General features: G+C 38.1%; 1 protein-coding gene and 1 pseudogene across 1 annotated transcript; both read right to left on the bottom strand.

Annotated features, from left to right (window-relative positions):
• Positions 1–7,308: 7,308 nt before the first annotated feature.
• On the bottom strand, positions 7,309–9,836 carry LOC122088732 (annotated as a pseudogene).
• Positions 9,837–19,467: 9,631 nt separating this feature from the next.
• Positions 19,468–21,828, bottom strand: LOC122088729 (salutaridine reductase-like). Its single transcript, XM_042658053.1, has 5 exons — positions 21,694–21,828; positions 21,367–21,610; positions 21,178–21,252; positions 20,665–20,844; positions 19,468–19,959 (listed from the first exon to the last, which is right to left on the bottom strand). The coding sequence occupies exons 1-5, from the start codon at positions 21,726–21,728 to the stop codon at positions 19,606–19,608; spliced, it is 888 nt and encodes a 295-aa protein (XP_042513987.1). The 5' UTR covers positions 21,729–21,828; the 3' UTR covers positions 19,468–19,605.
• Positions 21,829–23,580: the final 1,752 nt, after the last annotated feature.

Raw genomic sequence — 23,580 nt, 5'->3', positions numbered from 1 at the left:
GGTTCCAAAACTGATAGACTAGTTAAGAACCACTGAACAGGAACCACTAGACCCAGTATATATATTCTGAAAAAATCTTGTACTTAAAAAAAATGGGAATTATCATCTACACCTTACAAAAAGAATGAAATTGTAATTTGTCAAGTGGGGAATTTTTTTTTTTAATGAAATATTTATTAATTATCAAGGTTAAACACTCATGGCAAGAGTAGAGAACCCATCTCCTGAATCTATAGATTAGAATTAGGCCAAACTATCATATATTTCATCAATAATGTCCTCCTAGCCAGAGAGTGTAGAATCTTCAGTCTCCCTCCTCAACTTCTCTTACTTTCACTTGTAGCAACGTAAGCTGACACCACTCATCCTTCCTTGCTTCACTTTCTAAGTCTCCTTATAGACAAAAAAGAAACTCCAAAAGGATGAAGGAGAGAAAAGTAGTAAACAAGGAACAAAAATAAGGCAAAAGAGCCACCCAAAGCAATTTACCAGAGGTTATGTTAGGGGTGGTGGTCTTCCTCCACTCATCCTTGCTTCACTTCCATCAGTTCATATTCCCCTTCACTTTTCATACAACCCCACATGTCTAGCAGTATAAGGTGTGGTCATTTCAAGTTCTTTTCTTTCTCTCTTTCTTTTTTGGTGACATTTCAAGGTATTGAATATTTCTTTTTCTTGGTAACATTTCAACGTCTTTTTTTTTTTTTTTTATATATAATATTTCAATGTATTTTCTTTTTGTTTTGGGAAACATTTCAATGTCTTCTCTTAAGATTACGATATACATGTTTGAGATTTTAAATGTAACCGCAAGCGTACGGATTAGTGTAGCTACAGGTCAAACATAGGGAGAGCAACCACTTTATTTTATTTTTCTTTTAATAATACGAAAGTGAACTAATTAATGGTAGTGATCTAACTCTAATTACCGTCCTAAACATATGTATCTAAAATAACGTCCTAACCATTCGTCATCTAAGAATTTAAAAACACAAGCCACACAATTAAAATTAAATAAATAAATAACTGGAAATAAACAACCCACACAATTAAAATTAAAAACAATAAAGGAAAAAAATACTGAAATAAAAATAAAATAAAAGAAAGGGGATAAAGCTAGAGAGAGAATCACAAGTAGGTTTCTCTACTTAGCCCGAGGGATGCATCATAATATGAGCTTCCCTACTTGATCAGAGAGTCACTCTTACAAGGGTTACTCTACTTGGCTTTAGGGAAAGGAAGACAATTAAAATAAAAACAATAAATTGATAGTTCTATGGCTAGGAGGGGCAAAACCAACACATACAGTAGCCATGAACCTTGGGGGAAAGGGATAGTAATAATGTAACGACTGAAATTAAAATCCTAAATTAAGAAAGAAAGGGTAGTCAGAAGAGAGAATGAGAGGGGGGAGAGAAGATTACTCAAGGAACCTACTTACTTGAATCAATGCTTGAACTTGAAAGCTTGGGTGATTTGAGATACTACCAGTACTAAAAACCAGATCTGGAATAAACCAAATCTGAAATTTCTAGTACCAAAGAAAACAAATCTTAAAAAAAAAAAAAATTGAACTTGAAAAAAACAATTGCTCCACGGCTCGTGATCTTGTTACTTAGATCTAAGCCTAGAACTATAACTTTAAAAGTTACAACTCAATTGCATAAATGATAAACATAAAAGGCTGAATAAGAATAAAAGAGTGCTTGCATTAATTGACATAAAAAACTATTACAAAAGTGATTAAAGCAAAAATAAAGAAGAACTAAAACTAGAGAGAGAGAGAGAGAGAGAGAGAGAGAGAGAGAGAGAGAGAGAGAGAGAGAGAGAGAGAGAGAGAGAGAGAGAGAAGAAAATAAGCATAAACTAGAAAATAAACTAAGGGGAATAATAATCAATAGGAGGGGGGAGGAAAGGGCTTTTATAGGGCTTTTGTCTTGCCTCCTTCCTTCTACAAGTCTTCTTTAAGAAAAGAAAGAAAATAAAATAAAATTAAATCTTGGTAAAAATCCTCATTCTCTGAGATAGTGTGAAGAAAGGGAGAATCTGTTTCCAAAATTAACAAATTCTATTCCTTCCTTGCAATATTAACCAATATCTTGCAATCTTGATTAAATCAGAAAGGAATCTCTGCATAGCATCTTTAAGATCTTGTGAGGTGGTAAGGACAGAGAATAATCTTCAGGATTTTATAGGAGAGAGGATGTGGTATCAATGAGTGGGTCTCACCTTTGGACTGGTTCTTGATTCACTTTAAGAACTTTCTCTTGTAGACTTGGAAACTGAAAAAAAAAAAAGTAGTACTATCCAAAGTGAGGCAAAATGTACACTTATATCCTTAAGATTTCATACATTATTGTGCTCATCAAATTCCCTCATACTTGACTTCTGCTCGTCCTCGAGCAAGACAAATAAATAAAGAAACGAAAGAAAAAAAAGCCTAACTCACTTTCGTAGGAATCACGGTTGTATTTAGCATATACAACAAGCCTTTAAACCCCTAAGTTACCCTAGTGGACGAGTTGTGTCTCATGGGTGTTTGCAGTGAATATACACCCAAAATTCAAATTAATTTGAAAAATTACCTTTTAAAGTTTCCAATAACTACAAATCACACACCCTCTTTCAATTAGAGCACATCAACCGAGGAACCCCCACACTTGAACTTTAATACTCTATCTAGATTTAGGAATAATCACACATCTCAAATAGAGACGACCCTTGTATCTTCTAAAGCATGACCAATCCTAAGGTAAACCACATTGTAATGTAGGGACCATGAACTAGGGTTCTAGAGCGTTAACCAATCATAAACAACAAGGCATAATGATATCTTTTTTTTTTTTAGTAGAGAACTTATTCTACTCCACTACATTTGGCCTGAATAACATGGTGGAGCAAACACCAGAAACCCAAGTTACTAAGTAGCTTCACTTTATGCATATGCTAACAAAGACAGTGATGCTGAGTTCTTTTCGGAAGTGTTCCTTCCTAAGAGGTTCGATCAAAACACCCCGCTTCATGAGGCGCAGTATTCTGTCTAGTTCTTAGAAATTCTATACTTATTTTCTACTTTTGACCAATTTTCACTTTCTTTGCATATCCATATCATATATTTTTATACCATGCCAAGAATATGGTCTCAACTCCTAACCTAAGAATAAGGACACCAACTAACAAATGGTCCTACACCTTAAGACAAGTATTTTTAAATCATTTAAGTGAGGTCCCACTTCAAGACATGTATTCATTACCATCCTCCCAATAGGGATTATAGTACCAAGATGGGTCCTAGATCTCAATTTCTTTTTTTGTTTTTTGTTTTTTGTTTTTGTAGGGTGTGTATAAAGCATCGGAAAACTCTTAAAAGTAACCTCAAGTTCTAAAGAGTCAAACCCTCCCCCATACTTAAAATTGTGCAATGTCCTTAGTGCAGAAAAAGAAAAAAAATGATAAGACAATAGAACAAGAAGGACAAAGGAGAGGAAATTATCAAATGGGATCAAATATCATCATAAAGAGGGTCATGGAGAATCATGACCTCTGCATCATGCATTGAAGGCAACTCAAGGAATGGCTTCAAACGGTGCCCATTAACTTTAAATTTTTTTTGAGTGGATGGATTCATAACCTCTACGGCACCATGGGGGAATACTGTTTACACAAGGTAAGGACCTTCCCACAAAGAACGAAGTTTTCCTAGAAAAATATGCAATCTAGAATTGTACAACAAAACTTTATCACCAGGCATAAAAGATTTCTTAACAAGGTGCCTATCATGAAAAGCTTTAGTATTTTTCTTGAATTTTTTTGCATTATCATAGGAATCATTTCGTAATTCCTCTAACTCAGATAGTTGGAGATCTCTATGAGCTCCTGCAGTAGAGAGATCAAAATTAAATTTCTTAATCGCCCAAAAGGCACGATGTTCTAACTCAATAGGAAGGTGGCAAGCTTTCCCGTATACCAAACGGTATAGGGATTGACCAAGTATGGTCTTGTAAGTAGTCCTATACGCCCACAAAGCATCCAACAGATGGTTAGACCAATCCTTTCAATTTGGGTTAACTGTCTTCTTTAGAATTTGCTTGATCTGTCTGTTGGACACTTCTACTTGCCCACTGGTTTGGGGGTGGTATGGGATAGCCAACTTGTGGGTAATCCCATACTTCTTCACTAAAGCCTCAAAAGGTTTATTACAAAAGTGTTTTCCCCTATCACTAATGATAGCTCTAGGGGTACCAAATCGGGAAAAAATATTTTTCCTTAAGAATTGAATGACCACCTTATGATCATTGGTCTTACAAGCACGAGCCTCAATCCATTTGGACACATAGACCACAGCCAACATAATATATTCATATCCACATGACTTAGGGAAAGGGCCCATAAAATCTATTCCCCAAACATAAAAAACCTCAACCACGAGGATTAGATTGAAAGGCATCATGTTCCTTCTACTGATTTTTCCGAAGGACTGACAAGAAGGACAAGCCTTACAATAAGCTAAGGCATCTTTGAAGAGATTGAGCCAATAAAATCCACATTGCAATACTTTGGCTGCAGTCTTAGTAGGCCCAAAATGGCCACCACAAGCCTGATCATGACAAAAGGAAAGAATAGAATGGTGGTCATGATCAGGGATACATCTTCGGATAATTTGGTCAGGGCATGATTTAAAAAGATAAGGATCATCGCAAAAGAAATACTTAACTTGTGAGTGAAAATGGTACTTCTCTTGGAAAGAACAATGATCCGGAGTCTTGTTTGTAACTAAAAAATTTACAATATCTGCAAACCAAGGTTCACTAGATGCTGCAAAGAGTTGCTCATCGGGAAAATACTTATTAACTAGAGTATTCATGGTCAAAGAATTGAATAACCGGGACAAATGGTCTGGAACCAAATTTTCACTACCTTTTATATCCTTAATTTCCAAGTCAAATTCCTGCAAAAGCAAAACCCATCTGATAAGACGTGCTTTGGCATCCTTTTTCTAAATAAGGTATTTAATAGCTGCATGGTCAATGTAAATAATTATATGAGAATCTATCAGATATGCATGAAACTTTTCTAATGCAAATACAACAGCTAAAAATTCTTTTTCAGTTGTGGTGTAGTTCAGTTGTGCATCATTGAGAGTTCTACTGGTATAATAGATAACACAAGGAAGTTTATCAACTCTCTGGCCTAAGACTGCCCCTATAGCAAAATCAGATGTATCACACATTAATTCAAAGGGCTCAGTCCATAAGGGAGCTTGAATAATGGGGGTTGTAGTCAATATCTTCTTTAATTGCTCAAAGAACATAGGCATTCGCTAGAAAATTCGAAGGGTTACTCTTTAGTCAAAAGATTGGTGAGAAGTCTAATCATGTGACTGAAGTTCTTGATGAACCGATGATAGAACCCTCTATGACCTAAGAAGGAACGAACGTCCTTAACTGACTTGGGAGATGGTAAATTAGAAATTAAGTCCACCTTAGCTCTATCGACCTTGATCCCTTCTTTGGAAATGACATGACCCAACACTATGCCCTGTGTGACCATGAAATGACATTTTTTCCAATTAAGGAATAAATTAGTCACTTTGAATCGTTTGAGTACTAAAGAAAGATGATGCAAACAATTAGAAAATGAGGAGCCATGAATAGAAAAATCATCCATAAATACTTCTAAAAAATGCTCCACCATATCAGAGAAAATACTCACCATGCATCTTTGGAACGTGGCAGTGGCATTATAAAGCCCAAAAGATATACTTCGATAAGCAAAGGTTCCATAGGTGCATGTAAAGGTGGTCTTGTGTTGGTCATCTAAGGCAATGAAAATCTGGTTATAATCGGAATAACCATCAAGGAAACAATAGTACTCATGTCCGGCTAACCGCTCTAACATTTGATCAATGAAAGACAAAGGCAAGTGGTCTTTCCAAGTTACCGTATTTAACTTCCTGTAGTCAATACACACACGCCATCCTGTTTGGACACGGGTAGGGATCAACTCATTTTCAGTATTTTAGAATATTGTGATCCCTAACTTCTTTGGCACTACATACACTGAACTTATTCACTCGCTATCAGAAATAGAGTAGATGATACCATGATCCAAGCACTTTAGGATCTCTTTCTTGATAGCTTCTTGTATCATAGGGTTAGCCCTTCTTTGTGATTCCATAGAAAGTTTTGAATCCTTCATGAGGTGAATATGATGTTGAACGATTGAGGGACAAATTTCTATAATGTCTGCCATGGTCCAACTTAAGGCTTCCTTGTTTTCTTTTAAAACTTTGATCAACTCTTCCTCTTGACTTGAAGTTAAATCTGAGGCGATAATAACTGGTAGAGTTTGATTTTCTCCTAAGAAGGCATACCTTAAGTTAGAGGGCAATTCTTTCAAATCAAGCTTAGGGGGCTCAACAATTGAGGGTTTAGGTAGAGAATTTGATAGAGGACCAATGGGCTCCATGGGTGTATGAAGGCTCCAAACATCAGAGATGAAATTTTTAGTATCATCCTCTAATATTTTCATACACTCTTGGAATTCTTAATCAAAGTTAATGTCAAAAGTTTGAACAATATCATGCTTGTTATTCACACCCAAAAAAAAAGGACCATCCCATGCTGCCTTCTAATAGTCAAGTATATCAGAATTTTCCTATTTTCATCTTTGTTACGTTTGGTTGCAGGGGGAATTAAAAGGGAAGGGAAGTGAAATTTTCGTACATAGAAAAAATATGTTTGTAATCATTCCATATTTGGATATTAAGTTTCGCTTTACTTTGTATCCAAAATCCTTTGCCATATAAAAAATAACAATTACATATAAAATGTTTCATTGCTTTAAAAAAATTCCACTTCCCTTCCTTTAAATTCCCCTTGCAACCAAACAGAGCCAAAATAAAACTGTACTCTCCAACTTCGTACTAGGATGATCTAACTGTTCCTATAGTGCCAAAATTAAATGCCCTACTATCTGTACTCTCTAACTTCCCATTTTGTAAGTAAATTTGAGAAAATGAAAACAATTTAACTGACCAGAATTTAGGGTCCACATAGAATTCTCTACTTTGCCCCTCCCAGATGCTGCAGTAGCGGGAGCCTCGTGCACTGGGATGCTCTTTGTTTTTTTTTTTTCTAATAGAACTCTGTACTTTATTTCCTTATTTGAAGAGGGATGCTCAATACATAGGAGCAAAGAGTTGTGTGAAAGAAACCAGGATATTCCAGCTTTATTTCTGAAGGCAGATGATCTATGAGACTATGACCAGTTCCCATTAAAAAGGTTAAAACTTCCTTCTGGAAAAAGAATAGGCCAGAAGGAAAATTTATGCTATGAGTTTCTAAATCAAGGGAAAATAATTGAAATTAGAGCATATTCGAGGAAATAAAGATGATTTGGATAATGATTATATAATCTACATGGAGATTCACAACTTCTAAACTAATCTAGCCAAGAAACATAATCTTATTTTTTGTTTTTCTATATTCAAACTAATCAAATATAAATAACTAATGAAACTCAAAATTATATTGTTCTATTACCAATGGTAGCTTACTTTATTTTCTTATAAGAAGTAAGATGCTAAATACAGAGAAGGAACAAAGAGGTGTACAGCAACAAGGTAACTACAGCTCTCTTCTCTCTCATGAAGATGAACTATGGTCATGTGTGATTAAAAGGTCGATACTTCCTTCTGAAAAAAGAAAAGGCCTGAAGGGCCATCATCAGGCAACAAAGCCAACTTCACAGGACCTGCTGCACCTTCTTCAACAGTATAGATCCCAGTGTTGTAGCTAATGTCAGTTTTGATGTGACCAGGGCAGACACAATTTATCCGAAATTTGGGGAACTTCCTTGCCATAATCCTTGTGTAGGCATTCATAGCTGCTTTGGACATTCTGTAGGCAGGCCAGCCTTGGCTTTCCTTGAAATCCTTTAGAAACTTGTTCAACACATCGTCCACTCTTTCTTCTGTGAGGCCATCCTCATTGCTTACCACTTCTTTGGCCCACGTGTCGGTGACATTCTGCAACAGAACATTCCTTTGAGATCAACTAAAATAGATTTAGTATCCATATCATCAATATTTCTTTTCTAGGGAGGAGGGTTATAGGAAAACAGAATCATATGTAGCTAAACCCCAATAGTATGGAAAAGAATTTATTGAGTGTGCAAGACTCCCAGCCGGGTGATGCATTTTTAACAGGTGAAAATGGGTATGTCTCAAGGAATAGTGTAAGTTTGATTGTGAATGTGCCGAAACTTAATCCAGATTGGTACATGAAAATCTATTCATTGACAGGATCAGACAATCCACTGTAAGGATCATGCCAAAGTCAATGCTCAAGCTTTTTGTTTGAGCTCAGGAAGATTCCCTTGTGGATCTTGGAACCATGAAAATGTTGCAAACCCAGGTCTTAACATTTAGGAAGAAAGAAAAAATTCCATATCCTCTAGGTTATGTTAGTAAAACTCTAATATCTCAATACAAAGTTTTTTTTTGAACTGAATGGAAAATATATTAGAGAAATTGAAATTCCATTAATAAACCAAATTCTCAACAAGAATTTGCATTCTATACCTGTAACTTCCCTCCAGATGATGAAACATTAACAATTCTTGGCAAATCAGATAGCTGAAGGAGGGGAAGAAGTGCTTCAGTCACTCTTTTGGCTCCGTAGTAGTTTGTTTGCACACATTCTTCAGCCATTTCATGGGTCTGTCTTACCAGTTCCCTGTATTTGGGTACCCAACCTCGGGCTGCGTCAGTAAAAACAATTCATTTATTCTTCTTCAATTACTTTTTGGGCAGTGAATTTAGTCCTTTGTTAGCTAAGATACTATCGTGACACAGATGGAAAATCTCATTAGTCTCTCTCTAGAGTACAATTGAACTCTAAAATGCCAAGATAATTTTAGGAACAATTTATTACAAATCATGAGTTTGATTTGGAAATTAAAATCATCAAGCATATAAACGGTCGATTTAATTTAATAGAAAACTATAAGTATGTTATAAGTGTAGAAGATCACACTTGGGGAAATTACTTCAGATGTTTTAATTGCAGAAGATCAATATTGATTGTAAAGCAGAGACTTACAGGACCATCTATTGTCATCCAGACTCTTTTAGCTTCATCATCTATTTCAATTCCCATAATTCCTGCATTGTTCACCTGCAATGTGTTTCAGCCTACATTAGTCTAGAAAGTAAATGAAGATGCAGGATTTCTACAAGTGAGTTTTATTGATCAAATATATTGATTATGTTCCAAATGTTACCAAGATATCAAGCTTTCCAAATTGGGTTTTGATGAAATCAGCCAAGGAAGCAATACTAGAGGGGTCCATCACATCAAGCTGATGGAAAACCACATGAGAGAGTCCAGACCTCTTTGAGCTTCTCCACAGCTTCAACACCCCTCTTCTCATCTCTAGCTGTCAACACCACTGTAAAGCCAATAGTGGCTAACTGGCGACATATCTCCAATCCAATCCCCTTATTGGCTCCTGTAACAACTACCAATCTGCAAAACAGAGCAGTAGAATTATTTTAGATCAATTGGTTGAAACCTTATATGTGTTACATAAGATATAGAAGAAAAACCAGAAAAAAAAGAGAGCTTAAATTACTTCTTTGTTGCAGAATCTGTGTTGGTTTCTGGCATTTTGGATGATGATGAATAAGTGCTCCACTGAACTCTGTGTATTAAAACTTTCACAGATGTACCTCAGGTGAGTAGTTCATACTATTTATATTATGATGGAAAGGGAAGAAGTTTGATTACAGAATTGAAGTAGAAGCCATGCATGACATGAGCAAGGAACAAGGAATCCGTGTCAGATCGGTAGAAATGGCCGGATCGGATTGGCATCGAACCCTGCCCAAACTAATACTGAATCAGTGTATCGGCAAAGACCAAAGGTATAATAATAATAATAATAATAATAATAAATCGCCGACATGAGCCGAACCAGATCGGAACAGATTTATTGGATCCCTGGACGTGAGTTGAAAGAATGAAAGCGTACGCAAGGTATGACGTGAGTGAGATAATGGGTCAGAGGGTCGCCGCCTATGCATGAATTTTCAAACTTCACTGTTTTTTTTTTTTTTTTTTGCTAGATGATGATTAGATTAAAAAAAATGGGAAAGGAAATTACATCCAATAGGAAACAATAAAACAAGCAGGCACGGAACCACTAAGGCCACTTGCAATCTCCACCTTCGGCATTGTCATCAGCAGAGAAAGCAGGTAAAGCACTAGTGGAAACGGAATCTATGCCTGCCCAAAGGATCATTCTCTAAATCATCTATAACATGACTAGGAAATGAAATCGAGTAGTCACTCCCGACTTAGCTGCCTTCTTCGCCAAAAAATTTGCCACTGTATTCGCCTCACGGAAGCAGTGGGTGATTTTTCATGGAATGGATTCTAGAAAAGGAAGGATAAACAACCATTTTTGGAGAGCAAACCACGGGATATGTTGCTTCTGGGTCGCAAACACCACTCTTGCGAGTCGGACTCGACCCACAAACCCCTTGCGTTCATGTTCTTGGCTAATAGGATCCCTTCCATAACAACGTCAAATTCAGCTTCATAAATTTTCTTGAAGCCCAAAAAAATGCTAAAAGCATTGCATACTTGACCATCACTATCACGGGCAATACCCCCTGCTCCTGCATGGCCTGGCCCAATGAACTACCATCAACATTAATTTTGATCCAATGATTCGGAGGCTTATCCCAATGCACTTCAAGCGGCGGAAAGAACTTTGGATTATCAATCGGCAGCCCCAATTTTCTGCAACATATTATATCAGGAATAGGTTTCACTTCACCCTAGTGTTCCCTAAATAGAGAGAGAGAGATCCTGGAAAATGTATTCAAAGGTATAGACCCCATTCCTCATTTTTCCTTTATATCGTCTTCCATTTCTTTCCCTCCAGATCTAGGTAGCAATGATGGGAAGCCCTCTTAGCCAAGGGTTCTTTAAATTGACAGATCTTGCCTTTCTCTTCCACCACTGAAATAAGCATTCAATCGACATGTGCTTAGTCCATATAATTCCAGAGCAATTTGTGAATTTCTCCCATATATCCATCGAGAACAGACAATGAAGGAAAATATGCTCCATGCTTTCCTTGTCCAGTTCACAGAGATTGCACCTAGAAGCAAGAAAAATTCCCTTTTTTTTTATAACCTCATCCGTAGGAAGCCTTTCATGAGCTAGGCGCCATCCAAAGGTTGAAACTCTAGGAGGAAGGTCTTTGCGCCAAATCAAAGAGTTCCAATGCACGGACGGAGAGTCTCTTCTAATGTCCTCCCAAGCTATAGTGGTAGAGAAGGATCCTAGATCCTCAGTTTGGACATTAGGAGTCTTCACCTCCTTTATTGCCATGAAAATGTTTCTGAGAGAATTGGAGCTGACGTTTGTGAGAGACCACTCACCATCCCTGATGAATTCACTAACCTTGGCATTGCAGGTAAGGGGAGGGAGATCACGAATTTGAATCTCCTCAAGAATAGACCTGGGACCCCACCATTTATCTTTCTAGAAATTCGCAAAATCACCATTCCCAATAATCCATCATTCATTTGCCTCCACAATCTTCCATGCCTTGCTAATGCCCAGGGCAATAGACAATGGCTGATAGCCTTTATTAAATGATCCATCTTTCTTCACAAATCTGGCTCTGACAAAGGAACTAGCTGTTGATTTCTCATGCTTGATTCTCCACACCAATTTGCACAACATTGCCATGTTCATGTCTCTGAGTCTTATGATACCCAAATCCCCCTCCTCCTTTGGTTTGCAAACAGAATCCCACTTCACTGTGATTGCTTTCGAGGTATCCACTTCCCCTAATCAGATGAAAATTTTCATCCATCTCTCCATGGTCGCGAGAAGAGAGGAAGGCCACTAATATACCGTAAAGCTATGATTAGGAATGCTAGAGATAACAGACCTAACTAGCTCCACTCTACCCGCCATCGAGAGAAGCTTGCCTTTCCATCCTGCTAAGTGTCCCTTTACTTTGTCCATCACAGGCAGCAACGTCTCCTTCTTAACTCTTCCCTTAAAGATCTCAACCCCGAGATATCAAGTAGGGAAGCTACATATGGGGATACCCAGCGTCTCAGAAATGGTTTGCTTTCAAGACGGAGCAATTTTCCCAAGGAAGAGTTTGCTCTTCTCAAAGTTGATATGTTGCCCAGAGAACTCCTGATACTTCATCAATTTTTTTTTTTTTTTTTTTTTTTAAATTAACCACTTACTTGAAAGAAGCATTTGAGAAGATAAAGATATCATCAACGAATAAAATATGGCCAGGGGAAACAGCACCTCTAGGGCCACGAATGGGCATTGGATCTTTTTTCTGAATCAAGCTTGCCAGACCTCTAGATAGGACCTATTCCGCTATGATAAAAAGTAAGGGGGATATGGGGTCCCCCTGTCTCAATCCTCGCTCCACGCCAAAAAAACCCTGCGGACCTCCATTGACTAGAACAGATGTCTTAGTTGAAGCTAATAATTGGTGCAACCATGTAATCCAATTTTTAGAGAATCCAAATTTTTTCATCACTTGAAAAAGGAAGGGCCATGAAATAGTATCGTATGCCTTTTTGATGTTTATTTTAAGACCAAGGCCACCCCCTCTCATGGAGAAGAACATCAAGTTTTTCAGTTCAGACTCCACACTAATGTTGTCATGGATCAACTTTCCCTTTTGAAAAGCCCCCTGGTCTTCTGAAATAAGTCTGGGAAACAACTTCTCTAAACGCGTGTCCATGACCTTCAAAATTATTTTGCAGAAGAAGTTGCCCATACACATAGGGCGGAACTTATCTAGGGACTCGGCACCGTCCACTTTTGGAATTAGGACCAAGAAGTTATTATTAATGCCCCTGGGCATACGGGTGGTCTTGAAGAAGGCTTTCACCGCATTGCACACATCCCTTTCCACAATGCTCCAACATTTTCTGAAAAAGGCTCTAGAGAAGCCATCCGGTCCGGGCGAGCTTTCAGGGTCAAGATCCCACATCGCCTTTATGATCTCTGCATTACCAAGGAGAGAGTCCAGGCGGTATATGTCATCTTGTTGGAGAATCATCGGGATGCTGTCCAATAACTCTACATGATCTACTGTAGGAACAGTTCTGTGAAATCTCTCATAGAAATCCACAATATAGTCACCCAAATTATTTTGACCTTCCACAATTGACCCATCCTCGTTTTTGAGGGATTGGATAGTGTTTCTATTTCTTTGCATTTTAGCAGATAAATGGAAGAATTAGAGTTTCAATCCCCATGCTTCATCCACATGATTCTCGCCTTTTCAGCCCATAGTCTTTCATGATTATCTAGTTCCTCGACTAGGGCCGTTTTAGCATCAACCTCCATTGCGAACAGCTGACCAGACATCCCATTACAATCAATCTCCTCCTGCGCTTGGGTAAGATTTTTCTTTGCCTCGTCACGAGCTCTTTCAAAGTGGGGGAAGGCCGATCACGCCCAGCTTTTGAGAACCCCTTTCAGCCGCTTAAGCTTGGTCATAAGGCATAAGATAGGCTACCCTAGAACCCATTCAGCCCAGGACTCAGCAACAACATTGTCGAACTCCACATGGTCCGTCCAAAAATTATTGAACCGAAAGGGGCAATTGGAAGGGCGTTGGATGATGCTTGACACCACGAGCAGAGGGGTGTGGTCAGAGGCAAAACTAGGGAGGACCTATTAAGAGCAGTCCTGAAAAAAAGAAATCCAATCTTAGTTACAAAAACTTCTATCTATAACTTCGCAAACATTAACTCTGCGCCGGTTGTTTGACCAGGTGAACTTCCTACCCACCGAAGGCACCTGAGACAAGAAACAAGCGTCAAATATGGCGCCAAATTCCGCTGCCACCCCCATATTTAAATTCCCTGGTCCATGCTTCTCGTGAGATTGAAGGTAGGCATTAAATCTCCAATAACAGTCCATGGAGTAAGAGCTTGGGGAGAATCAGCCACCAAATCCAACCATAATGATCTTCTACCAGCCCTGAAGCTGCTTGCGTGAACAAAAGAAATCTGGATCTGACGCAGACCCCAATCCAAAGCAATTGTGACATGTTGCTCAGACTCAGACACAGTTACAGGAGCATTCAAATTTCTTCTCCACAGGATCCATAAATTTGGAATTCTATCTGTTCTGTTGTTGTGAATAAAATCACCATAAAATCCCAATTTATTAAAAAATAAGTCGGGAAAAGCACATGCATCAATCATCGGCTTTGCAATACACAGAAGGTCTGGATTCTTCTACTTAATCAACTCTCGCAAGGCCCGTCTTCCGACCACCTTCTTCATACCTCTAATATTTCAGAAGAGGACCTTCATAAGATCACTTCTTGGGGGCAGCCTGGCGATCAGACTTTGAAGTTTGCCCCGTCACTGCGACACCTTGCTCAGGCCTAATAGTGTCACCCTCTGCACGGCGAAGATAGCTATCAAATGCTGCCACTTCTTGGTGTTGGATTACCACCCTTCCTCCCTCAATCTGCGATTGAGATAAGCCTGACACAATATGTTCAGGGCCACCCCATTCCTGGCCTCGCCCCCCTCTACCAGCTCGAGTCTGCCTGCGGCCTCCCCTCCACCAGTGTACATTACTCTGTTCTTACAGGGCCAAAGTGTTCGAGGCAAGGGGGCCCTATCGATAATGAGTGTCTCACCTTGGTGGTCAACCTCAGCGCCTTCTTGTATCATCTCCTCCCTAGAGGTTTAAAACTCTTTCTCCGACATATAATTTTTAGAATCTAATGGATCTGACCCATATCCAATTTTGCTCAACTGGTTATCCACCATCAGATGGTCTTGGTCAAGTTGTCTCTGGCTAGACTCGATAGGGAAGTTAGACCGCTGCCCATGTGCTGAGCTGGCCTTAGAGCCGTTATCATCAGCCGAATTCTCTTTAGTATTTCCTTCTTCGATTTGATTTGGAATAATCCCAATACCACTTGGGATATTCACTTCCGTAACCATATTATTGTCCAAGGGAATAACTATTTCAAAGTTTCCATTTATATTGGGAGAGATAGAGTTCCTTAAAATAGGCAATCTTATTGAGGAACGAGATCCTTCCCTTGGGTGAGAGTAAATCTTTCCTGAATTATCCACCATTGTCATCAAGGCGCCTCCCTACCGACGGCCATCTTACCGAGCTCCACCATCTTCCTTGCCGTACATTGCTCCAGGGATGGATCCCTCACGATGTCCTTCCCTAGCCTCTGATTCTTTCCATTGACAACAAGCTTGCGCGGTGTGGCCCACCCTCTTACAATATCCACACCTAGGATGCTATCTTCATAGATAATGACCTACTTGAACCAAAATATCTCCCCCGTTCTTGGTTGACTCCTCTCAACTTGAATCTCATCAGGTCTGCTCGCTCCCGGTTCAATTTCCCCTTGAACCCGAGCAAAAGAGCTCATAGCAGCAGATCAAGTACATCTATCTAATGTGACAGGTCTCCCAGCAGCCTTAGCCATAGTCAGAAGGATCTTCTCATGCCAATATTCAAGAGGTAGATCAGGGAATCTAATTTAGACGAGATTAGTGGTGCATTCTTAGCATGAACATCAAAATCAGGCTTCCATTGCTGGAACCTGAGCATGTGGCCGGTGATTCTTGTAAGGCTACATCGCCACATCGCGGCCATGTCTCCTTCCTTTTCAAACTTTAACAGAATATATCCATTTTCCATCGGAGCCATTTTCACACCGCCTTTGAGATTCCATGTCTCCCTCACTTCCTTATGAATATCATCCATAGAGATGAACCTGAAATTTGCTCTGCCAATCAAGGCAAATCTGAAACCCTGGAGTCTTTCCTCCTAGGCATCTTGAGGAACTATTATCTTGGTATAAGCTCCGCATGAATGGGATCTGGCAGGCTATCCACATCCGGCAAGGCTCTTCCCACCACAGATGAATAGGAGCGTCTCACCTCGTCTCCAGTAGTGTCCTCCGGTAGACCCTCATCAACCATGTTCTTATCAACGTTTGCTCCATTCACCGGAATTTTGGGCAGTGTTCCTCCCTCTTTCTCCCTTGTTGAATGAGGTTTCAGAAAACCAGTGATCAGAGCATGTCTTACTCCCAATCCTCACCTGCACGCATTGCCGGAACCCCTGTTGTCTCTACCCTACTTGCACGACACTCTCCTTGCAGCTAAATCCTTAGCATAGATGAGGACGAACAAAGAGCTCAACCAGTCGTCGTCTCTAGATATCATTCCCACTTTATTGAGGGGGAAAAGGGGGGATAATTTTCAAAATCTATTTTAGATTAAAACAATAATTGCCTGAGGAAAAACCAAACCCTCATATTATTCTCAAACAGGTTACCCAATGGACTGATACTCAATGCCCACCAATGCAACAACATCAGCTCACCCCTCAACACAGTGATTTTATAATACCTTGCCTCCCCAACGTTAACAACACTATAATGATATGCTCAAGTGCTCAACTGTCTCAAATACATCTAATAACATTTTTGGACGGGCTAACTATATAGCTCACAAAGGAAAATGTGTCTCATTAATTACCAATTATGTGATGATAGAAAAGTCCATTTAAGCAAGTACAATGGATCTTCTATTTGGACTAAAACACCCAAGATCGAAGGGATGGAACATCTACAAAGTTTGGGGCGATGGCGATGGCGTGGACCTTAAGCTTGATCCCCATTTTTTTGGATGTGTATACTTTTCTGTTTCTTATCTCTTTCAAGCTCTAATCTACCAACAATGTGGTTCTTCTTGTTAAACATTTGGCATTTGTAACTGGCTATGACAAAAATATCCCCTTACTATCATTGACAAAAACATAGATGTAACTTATTTATGTCAGTAATGTTTAATTTTTCTTTTTCCATTAAAAAAAAAAAAGGAAAATTGCAATACATGGTTTATATGAAAAGTAAGTGTAAAGCAAATTCAATCCTACATGTTTTGTAATTTATTTTCTTATCTAGTAGACATAGGAAAATTTTCCCAAAAAAAAAAAATATTGGGAAGGGGAGAGACATACATTTTTCTGTTTTTGTTGATTGAAAAGGATGATGTATGACTGAAATTAGTAGGTCAGCAAGAGTCGATCTAAGTTATAAAAAAAAAAAAAGAGTCGATCTATCACATTCAGGTCTACGAAAATGAGTTCCAGATGATTAATGTGTGTATGTTGCTCTTTTTTTTTTCTTTGGCATCATATCATTTAAATTTAAACATTTAAAATGCATACCTTCGGTTTTTGTATTTTTTTTTCTCATTCTTAATGTATTTGGCAGTATTTTTAACTTTCTCATTCGCATTTTATCCATTTAAAATAGGATCTGGCTCGTCTCCAGTTCTTACACAATTCTCTCGGTACGTGCAACACTTATACATTTTCAATCTAATAGCTGTGGATCTTTAGTGTTATTCAAACCCATTTAAACTTTTTAAACCCCCAAAATCATCTGACTGACAATCCCATCCGGATCAAACCCTGAACTAACCCTTGATTTTCTCCATGTCTCCCAACCTGAAACGAAGAAGGGAGAAAGAAGTTAGAGAAGATGATAAGAAGTGAGGTGGGAGGCGATAACTATAACCTCCGTGACCCTGCCCAGAAAACCTAAATGAGCTTCAGTTATGGTGATATCTACACATTTATGAGAGACCAATGGAGCTCATGAGTCGTATATGGATGAGGCAAGCGTGAGACCCCACTGCTTCTGCTTGGTGGTCACTAATCCTGCCATGGCGTCGACAGCTTAGAGGACTTCTTTATCAGTTCCTTGCTCCAAACCTCATCTTTCTTCTCTCTTTATCTTTTAATAGCTTAATGATAATAGTGTCAGAAATGCTGGACAAGAATAAGGCAGCTTTTGATAGTCATTCAGTTTCAGAAATGACGTTTTGTGTTAAAAACATAATTTTCAGTTTCTGTGTCAAAATGCTGTTTAAAAAAAAAAAAAATCTGTTTGGTGAACCTGTTTCAGGACAATTACCCTAGTCATTCTTTTATTTATTTATTTTTATTTGGAACGAAACTGAAATGACGGAACAAGATTTCATCGTTCCATCATTTTACGTTTCTAGTGTTCTTTTTTTTTTTTTTTTTTCGTTCCAAAAAAACCAAAAAACACACAAGTTGACACCTAACGCTTTTTCTTTTTTTTTTTTTAAATTCCCATAGAACAGTAAAATGTTCTCTTGATGACTACCAAACGCTGCCTAAGTGTGCTAGATTTCATTATCTTGTAATAGCATAATGTTAGTAGTGTCTTGGGATTGTAATAGTTTAATTTTAGTAGTGTCCCTAAATGGTGAAATTTCTTTTGGAATCTTCATCAATAATGTTAGTATTCATAAATGAAAAGGGAAGTAAGAAAAGAAAATGGGAAAAAAAGTTACATATATTGGAAGGGGGATTGGTATGATAGCCTAGGAATTAGGAATGCTAGCGTTTGTTGACCCTTAGATGAAACGATCTCATTCATTCATATCTGTTGTCCTACCTAAGTTGCCCACCACTGTCGCTCTACAGGTTCCTCTTCTTCTCCCTTTCCCTTTGAACTCCCACTCCAGTTCCTCTTCTTCTCCCTCTCCTCCATCTCCGACTGCCACGGTTCCTCTTCTTCACCCTCTCCCTCTCCGACTCCCACTCCCACAAAATTCACCAGTTCGGTTCTATCTGAATCCCTTCCTTGAGACTGGAAAAAGGGACTATGGGCTACCAACAAGACTGACGAGTCCCGGCATACCCACAACAAGATAGGGAGGGTTTCGAAGAGAACTGACGTGGCTTGAATCGTTAGATCTCATAAAACAATTGCAGAGGGGAGTAAGAGAGTGAAGATATCTGAAACCCTATGAACGCCGGCGTGGCAGAGTTCCGACGTGGCTTGAATCGTTAGACCAAGGGTGGAGATAGAATTACGGGAGAGATAAGGTGTAGCAACAGAGGATTGAAGCTTTGGGACTTTTCTCTCCATCCAACAGTTACATTTAGGATGAACAAATCCTATGGCTAATATCCCACTAGCATTCCTAATTCCTAGGTACTATGCTAGCATACTTGTCCTTTCCCATATATTATATATGTAGATTTTTTTTTTTCTTCTATTTCTCAGAATATGATATGTCTTGAACTTAATTTATTAATTTATTTACTTCTATACATCAGAAAGAAAAGAGCCTTTGTTTAGTCTCAAATAGAAGCCAAATTCATGTTATGAGTTTCTAAATCGAGAGACGACAATCAAAATTAAAGCATACTTGAGAAAATAAGATGATTTGAATGATGATTGTATAGAGTACGCGTGGAGATTCTCAACTTCTGAAACTAATTTAGCTAAGCAACCTAATCTTACTTCTTGTTCTTTTATACTCTAAACTAATCTAATTTCAATAACAAATGATTCAAAATTATATTGTTCTATTACCAATTGCAGCTTACTTTATTTCTTTATTAAAAGAAAGGTGCTCAATACATAGAAGAAACAAAGAGAAACAAGAAGGTAATTCCATCTCCTTTCTCTCTCTTGAAGATGAACCATGGCCATGCATGATTAAAAGTTCGATACTTCCTTCTGAAAAAAGAAAAGGCCAGAAGGGCCATCATCAGGCAACAAAGCCAACTTCACAGGACCTGCTGCACCTTCTTCAACAGTACAGACCCCAGTGTTGTAGTTAATGTCAGTTTTGACATAACCAGGGCAGACACAATTTATGCGAAATTTGGGTAACTTCCTAGCCAGAATTCTTGTGTAGGCATTCATAGCTGCTTTGGACATTGTATATGCAGGCCAGCCATGGGTTTCCTTGAAATCCTTTAGAAACTTGTTCAACACTTCGTCCACTCTTTCTTCTGTGAGGCCATCCTCATTGCTTAGCACTTCTTTGGCCCACGTGTCGGTGACATTCTGCAACAGAACATTCCTTTGAGATCAACTAAAATAGTTTTAGTATCCATATTAGATTTTACTGTTATCAATAATTCTTTTATTGAGCATGCAAGACTCCCAGACTGTTGATGCATTTTTAACAGGTGAAAATGGGTATGTCTCAAGGAATAGTGTAAGTTTGATTGTGTCTGTGCCAAAACTTAATCCAGATTGGTACATGAAAATTTATTCATTGACAGGATCAGACAATCCACTGTTAGGATCATACCAAAGTCAAGGCTCAAGCTTTGTTTGAGCCCAGGAAGATTCCCTTGTGGATCTTGGAACCAAGAAAATGTTGTAAACCCAGATCTTAACATTGACAGCTGCTTATTTAACAACCAGAAAATGAGGACAAGTGAGACTCAGAAACTTGTGTATTCCTCTTTGCCCAGTGTGCTCAAAAGGTATGTACCCTGAAGTTTTAATTATTCTAGTTCACATGTAGGAAGAACGGAAGTTCCATATCCTCTAGGTTATGTTAGTAAAACTCTTATGTCTCAATACAAAGTTTATTTGAACTGAATGGAAAATATATTAGAGAAACTGAAATTCCATTAATAAACCAAAAAGAATCAACTTGCTCTACTTATTACCAAATTCAGTTATGAACTTTTTGAACCCACATCAAGGAATTTCTAAGGAATGCATTCAAATTTCTCAACAAGAATTTGCACTCTATACCTGTAACTTCCCTCCAGATGATGAAACATTAACAATTCTTGGTGAATCAGATAGCTGGAGGAAGGGAAGAAGTGCTTCGGTCACTCTTTTGGCGCCGTAGTAGTTTGTTTGCACACATTCTTCAGCCATTTCATGGTTCTGTCTTACTAGTTCGCTGTATTTGGGTAGCCTAACTTCGAGCTGCATCAGTAAAAACAATTCATTCCTCTTCAATTATTTTTTGGGCAGTGAATTTAGTCCATTAATTGTTAGCTAAGACACTATCATGACACAGATGGAAAATCTCATTAGTCTCTCTCTAGAGTACAATTGAACTCTAAAATGATAAGATAATTTTAGGAACAATTCATTACAAATCAAGAATTTGATTTGGAAATTAAAATCATCAAGCATATAAATGGTCGATTTAATTTAATAGAAAACTATAAGTATGTCTTAGCATCACACTTTGGGAAATTACTTCAGATATTTTAAGTGCAGAAGATCAATATTGATTGTAAAGCAGAGACTTACAGGACCATCTATTGTCATCCAGACTCTTTTAGCTTCATCATCTATTTCAATTCCAGAAATTCCTGCATTGTTCACCTGCAATGGGTTTCAACCTACATTAGTCTAGAAAGTAAATCAATTAAGTTGCAGGATTTCTGCAAGTGAGTTCTAGCTATTGAGCAAATATATTGATCATATTCCAAATGTTACCAAGATATCAAGCTTTCCAAACTGGGTTTTGATGAAATCAGCCAGGGAAGCAATACTAGCAGGGTCCTTCACATTAAGCTGATGAAAGATCACATGAGAGAGTCCAGACCCTTTGAGCTTCTCCACAGCTTCAACACCCCTCTTCTCATCTCTAGCTGTCAGCACCACTATAAAGCCAATAGTGGCTAACTGGCGACATATCTCCAATCCAATCCCCTTATTGGCTCCTGTAACAACTACCAATCTGCAAAACAGAGCAGTAGAATTATTCTAGATCATTTGGTTGAAACCCTTATGGGTTACACAAGATAAGAGAAATGAAATTACTTCTTTGTTGCAGAATCTGTGTTGGTTTCTGGCATTTTGGATGATGATGAATAAGTGCTCCACTGAACTCTATGTATTAAAACCTTCACTGATGTACCTCAGGTAAGTAGTTCATACTATTTATATTATGATGGAAAGGGAATAACTTTGATTGGAGAACTGAAGTAGACGCCATGCATGACGTGAGCAAGGAACAAGGAATCGGTGTCAGATCGGTAGGAATGGCCGGATCGGATTGGTATTGAACCCTGCCAAAACCGATTCTGAATCAGTGGATCAGTAATGACCAAAGGTAATTAAAAAATTAAATCGCCTACACCAGATCAGAACAGATTTATTAGATCCCTGGATGTGAGTTGACAGAATGAAGCGTACGTAAGGCATGACGTGGGTGAGATAATGGGGAGTTGACGGAACCTCTGGATGAGAGGGTCGCCCCGCCTATGCATGGATTTTGAACTTCACTGTTAAAATTAAAAAAATTGCAAAAATTAAATAAGTTTACCCACAGGTTTTCTTGGGCAGAAAGTTAAGGAAAAAACTGCACAAGGAGAAAGCTTTCTTGGATTCAAGTGTAAAGTTTTCCCCACTTGTGGAAGACGGTTCACCTACTGAGGTTTTTAGTATGTTCTCACATAATACTAAAAACAGTGTCAAACCTGTACCCGAATCCTCTGGGTGGAGCCAGTGAGTTGTGTGAACATCCAACGGCTGGGGGTGCATGTTAGGACCTCTCAGCAGTTGGATGATCATTGTTACTCAGCGCTCACCACAGAGAATTTGGACTCGTCAAACCTCGTATTTGAAATTATGTGTCAAAATACAACCGTTGGATAGTTTTACTTCCAATCATGGTTTCAAGTATCGGTCTCGTATTGAATTGGTATTGATTGAGATTGATCCTTGATCCTTGACTGATTTGGATCAATTATACGTATCTTTTCAGGGGTAAAATAGTAAAAAATCAGTGAGAATAAATAAATTTAAATCTAAATTAAGGGCAAAAACATCTGATTTAGTCAATTCGTATCAATATTGGTATCGGTGAAGACCGAACCTGATCTTGATACCATTTTTTTAAAACCATTTTTAGTGACTACTGTCATATTCTTTAAAATAAAAAAATGCAAATAAAACACCACTATGTATTAATTTAAATGGTTTAAAATTTAGAGAATAAGCAAACATTGAGTTCCGTTGCTTACGTGTCGAAGAAAAATCATTCTCAAGATATATAGAATGGTTAAAAAAAAAATACATTATTTTTCTCTCTTTTTCTTTTAATAAAAAATCACATTACCCTTCTATGAAATGGAAGTCTTTTAAGTCAAATACTGAGAAGTGTTCATATTCCTATTGAGTTATTGGTTTTATTTGAAACATTTTAATTAATATAAATATTTATAGATATGTGTTGATCAGGTTCTAATATCCTTGGATGGAAAAGAAGATATATTTTATATTTGTTTCATATTGAAGAATTTTCCACATTAGATTTGGTATTGTAGAGTTTTTGAGATTTGACGAATCTTTTGGATATGAATTACCCTAATGGGTGCTAGATGGGAGTGTATATATTTTGGTTGAAATTGTTTGTTCTTATTTGATGCATGCTTCCTTTGTGTTTTTTCATTGACAAGCTTATTTATTCACACCTAAAAAAAAAAAGAGCAATCCTAAGCCGCCTTTCAATAGCCACGTATACCAGAGTTTTCCCATTTTGAAGATAATTTAACTAACCAGTATTTAGGGTATACATAAGATTCCCTACTTTGCCCCCTTGCTGACCTTGCAGTAGCTACCTAGCAGGAGCCTCGTGTATTGGAATGTTTTTTTTTTTTTTTCTTAATAGAATTTCCTACTTTATTTCCTTATTCAAGAGGGATA

The sequence above is a fragment of the Macadamia integrifolia genome, chromosome 9 (genome assembly GCF_013358625.1).
Source record: "Macadamia integrifolia cultivar HAES 741 chromosome 9, SCU_Mint_v3, whole genome shotgun sequence".
Taxonomy (NCBI): domain Eukaryota; kingdom Viridiplantae; phylum Streptophyta; class Magnoliopsida; order Proteales; family Proteaceae; genus Macadamia; species Macadamia integrifolia.
Note: the sequence above shows the minus strand (reverse complement) of the source record. Positions and strands in the feature narration are given on the sequence as shown.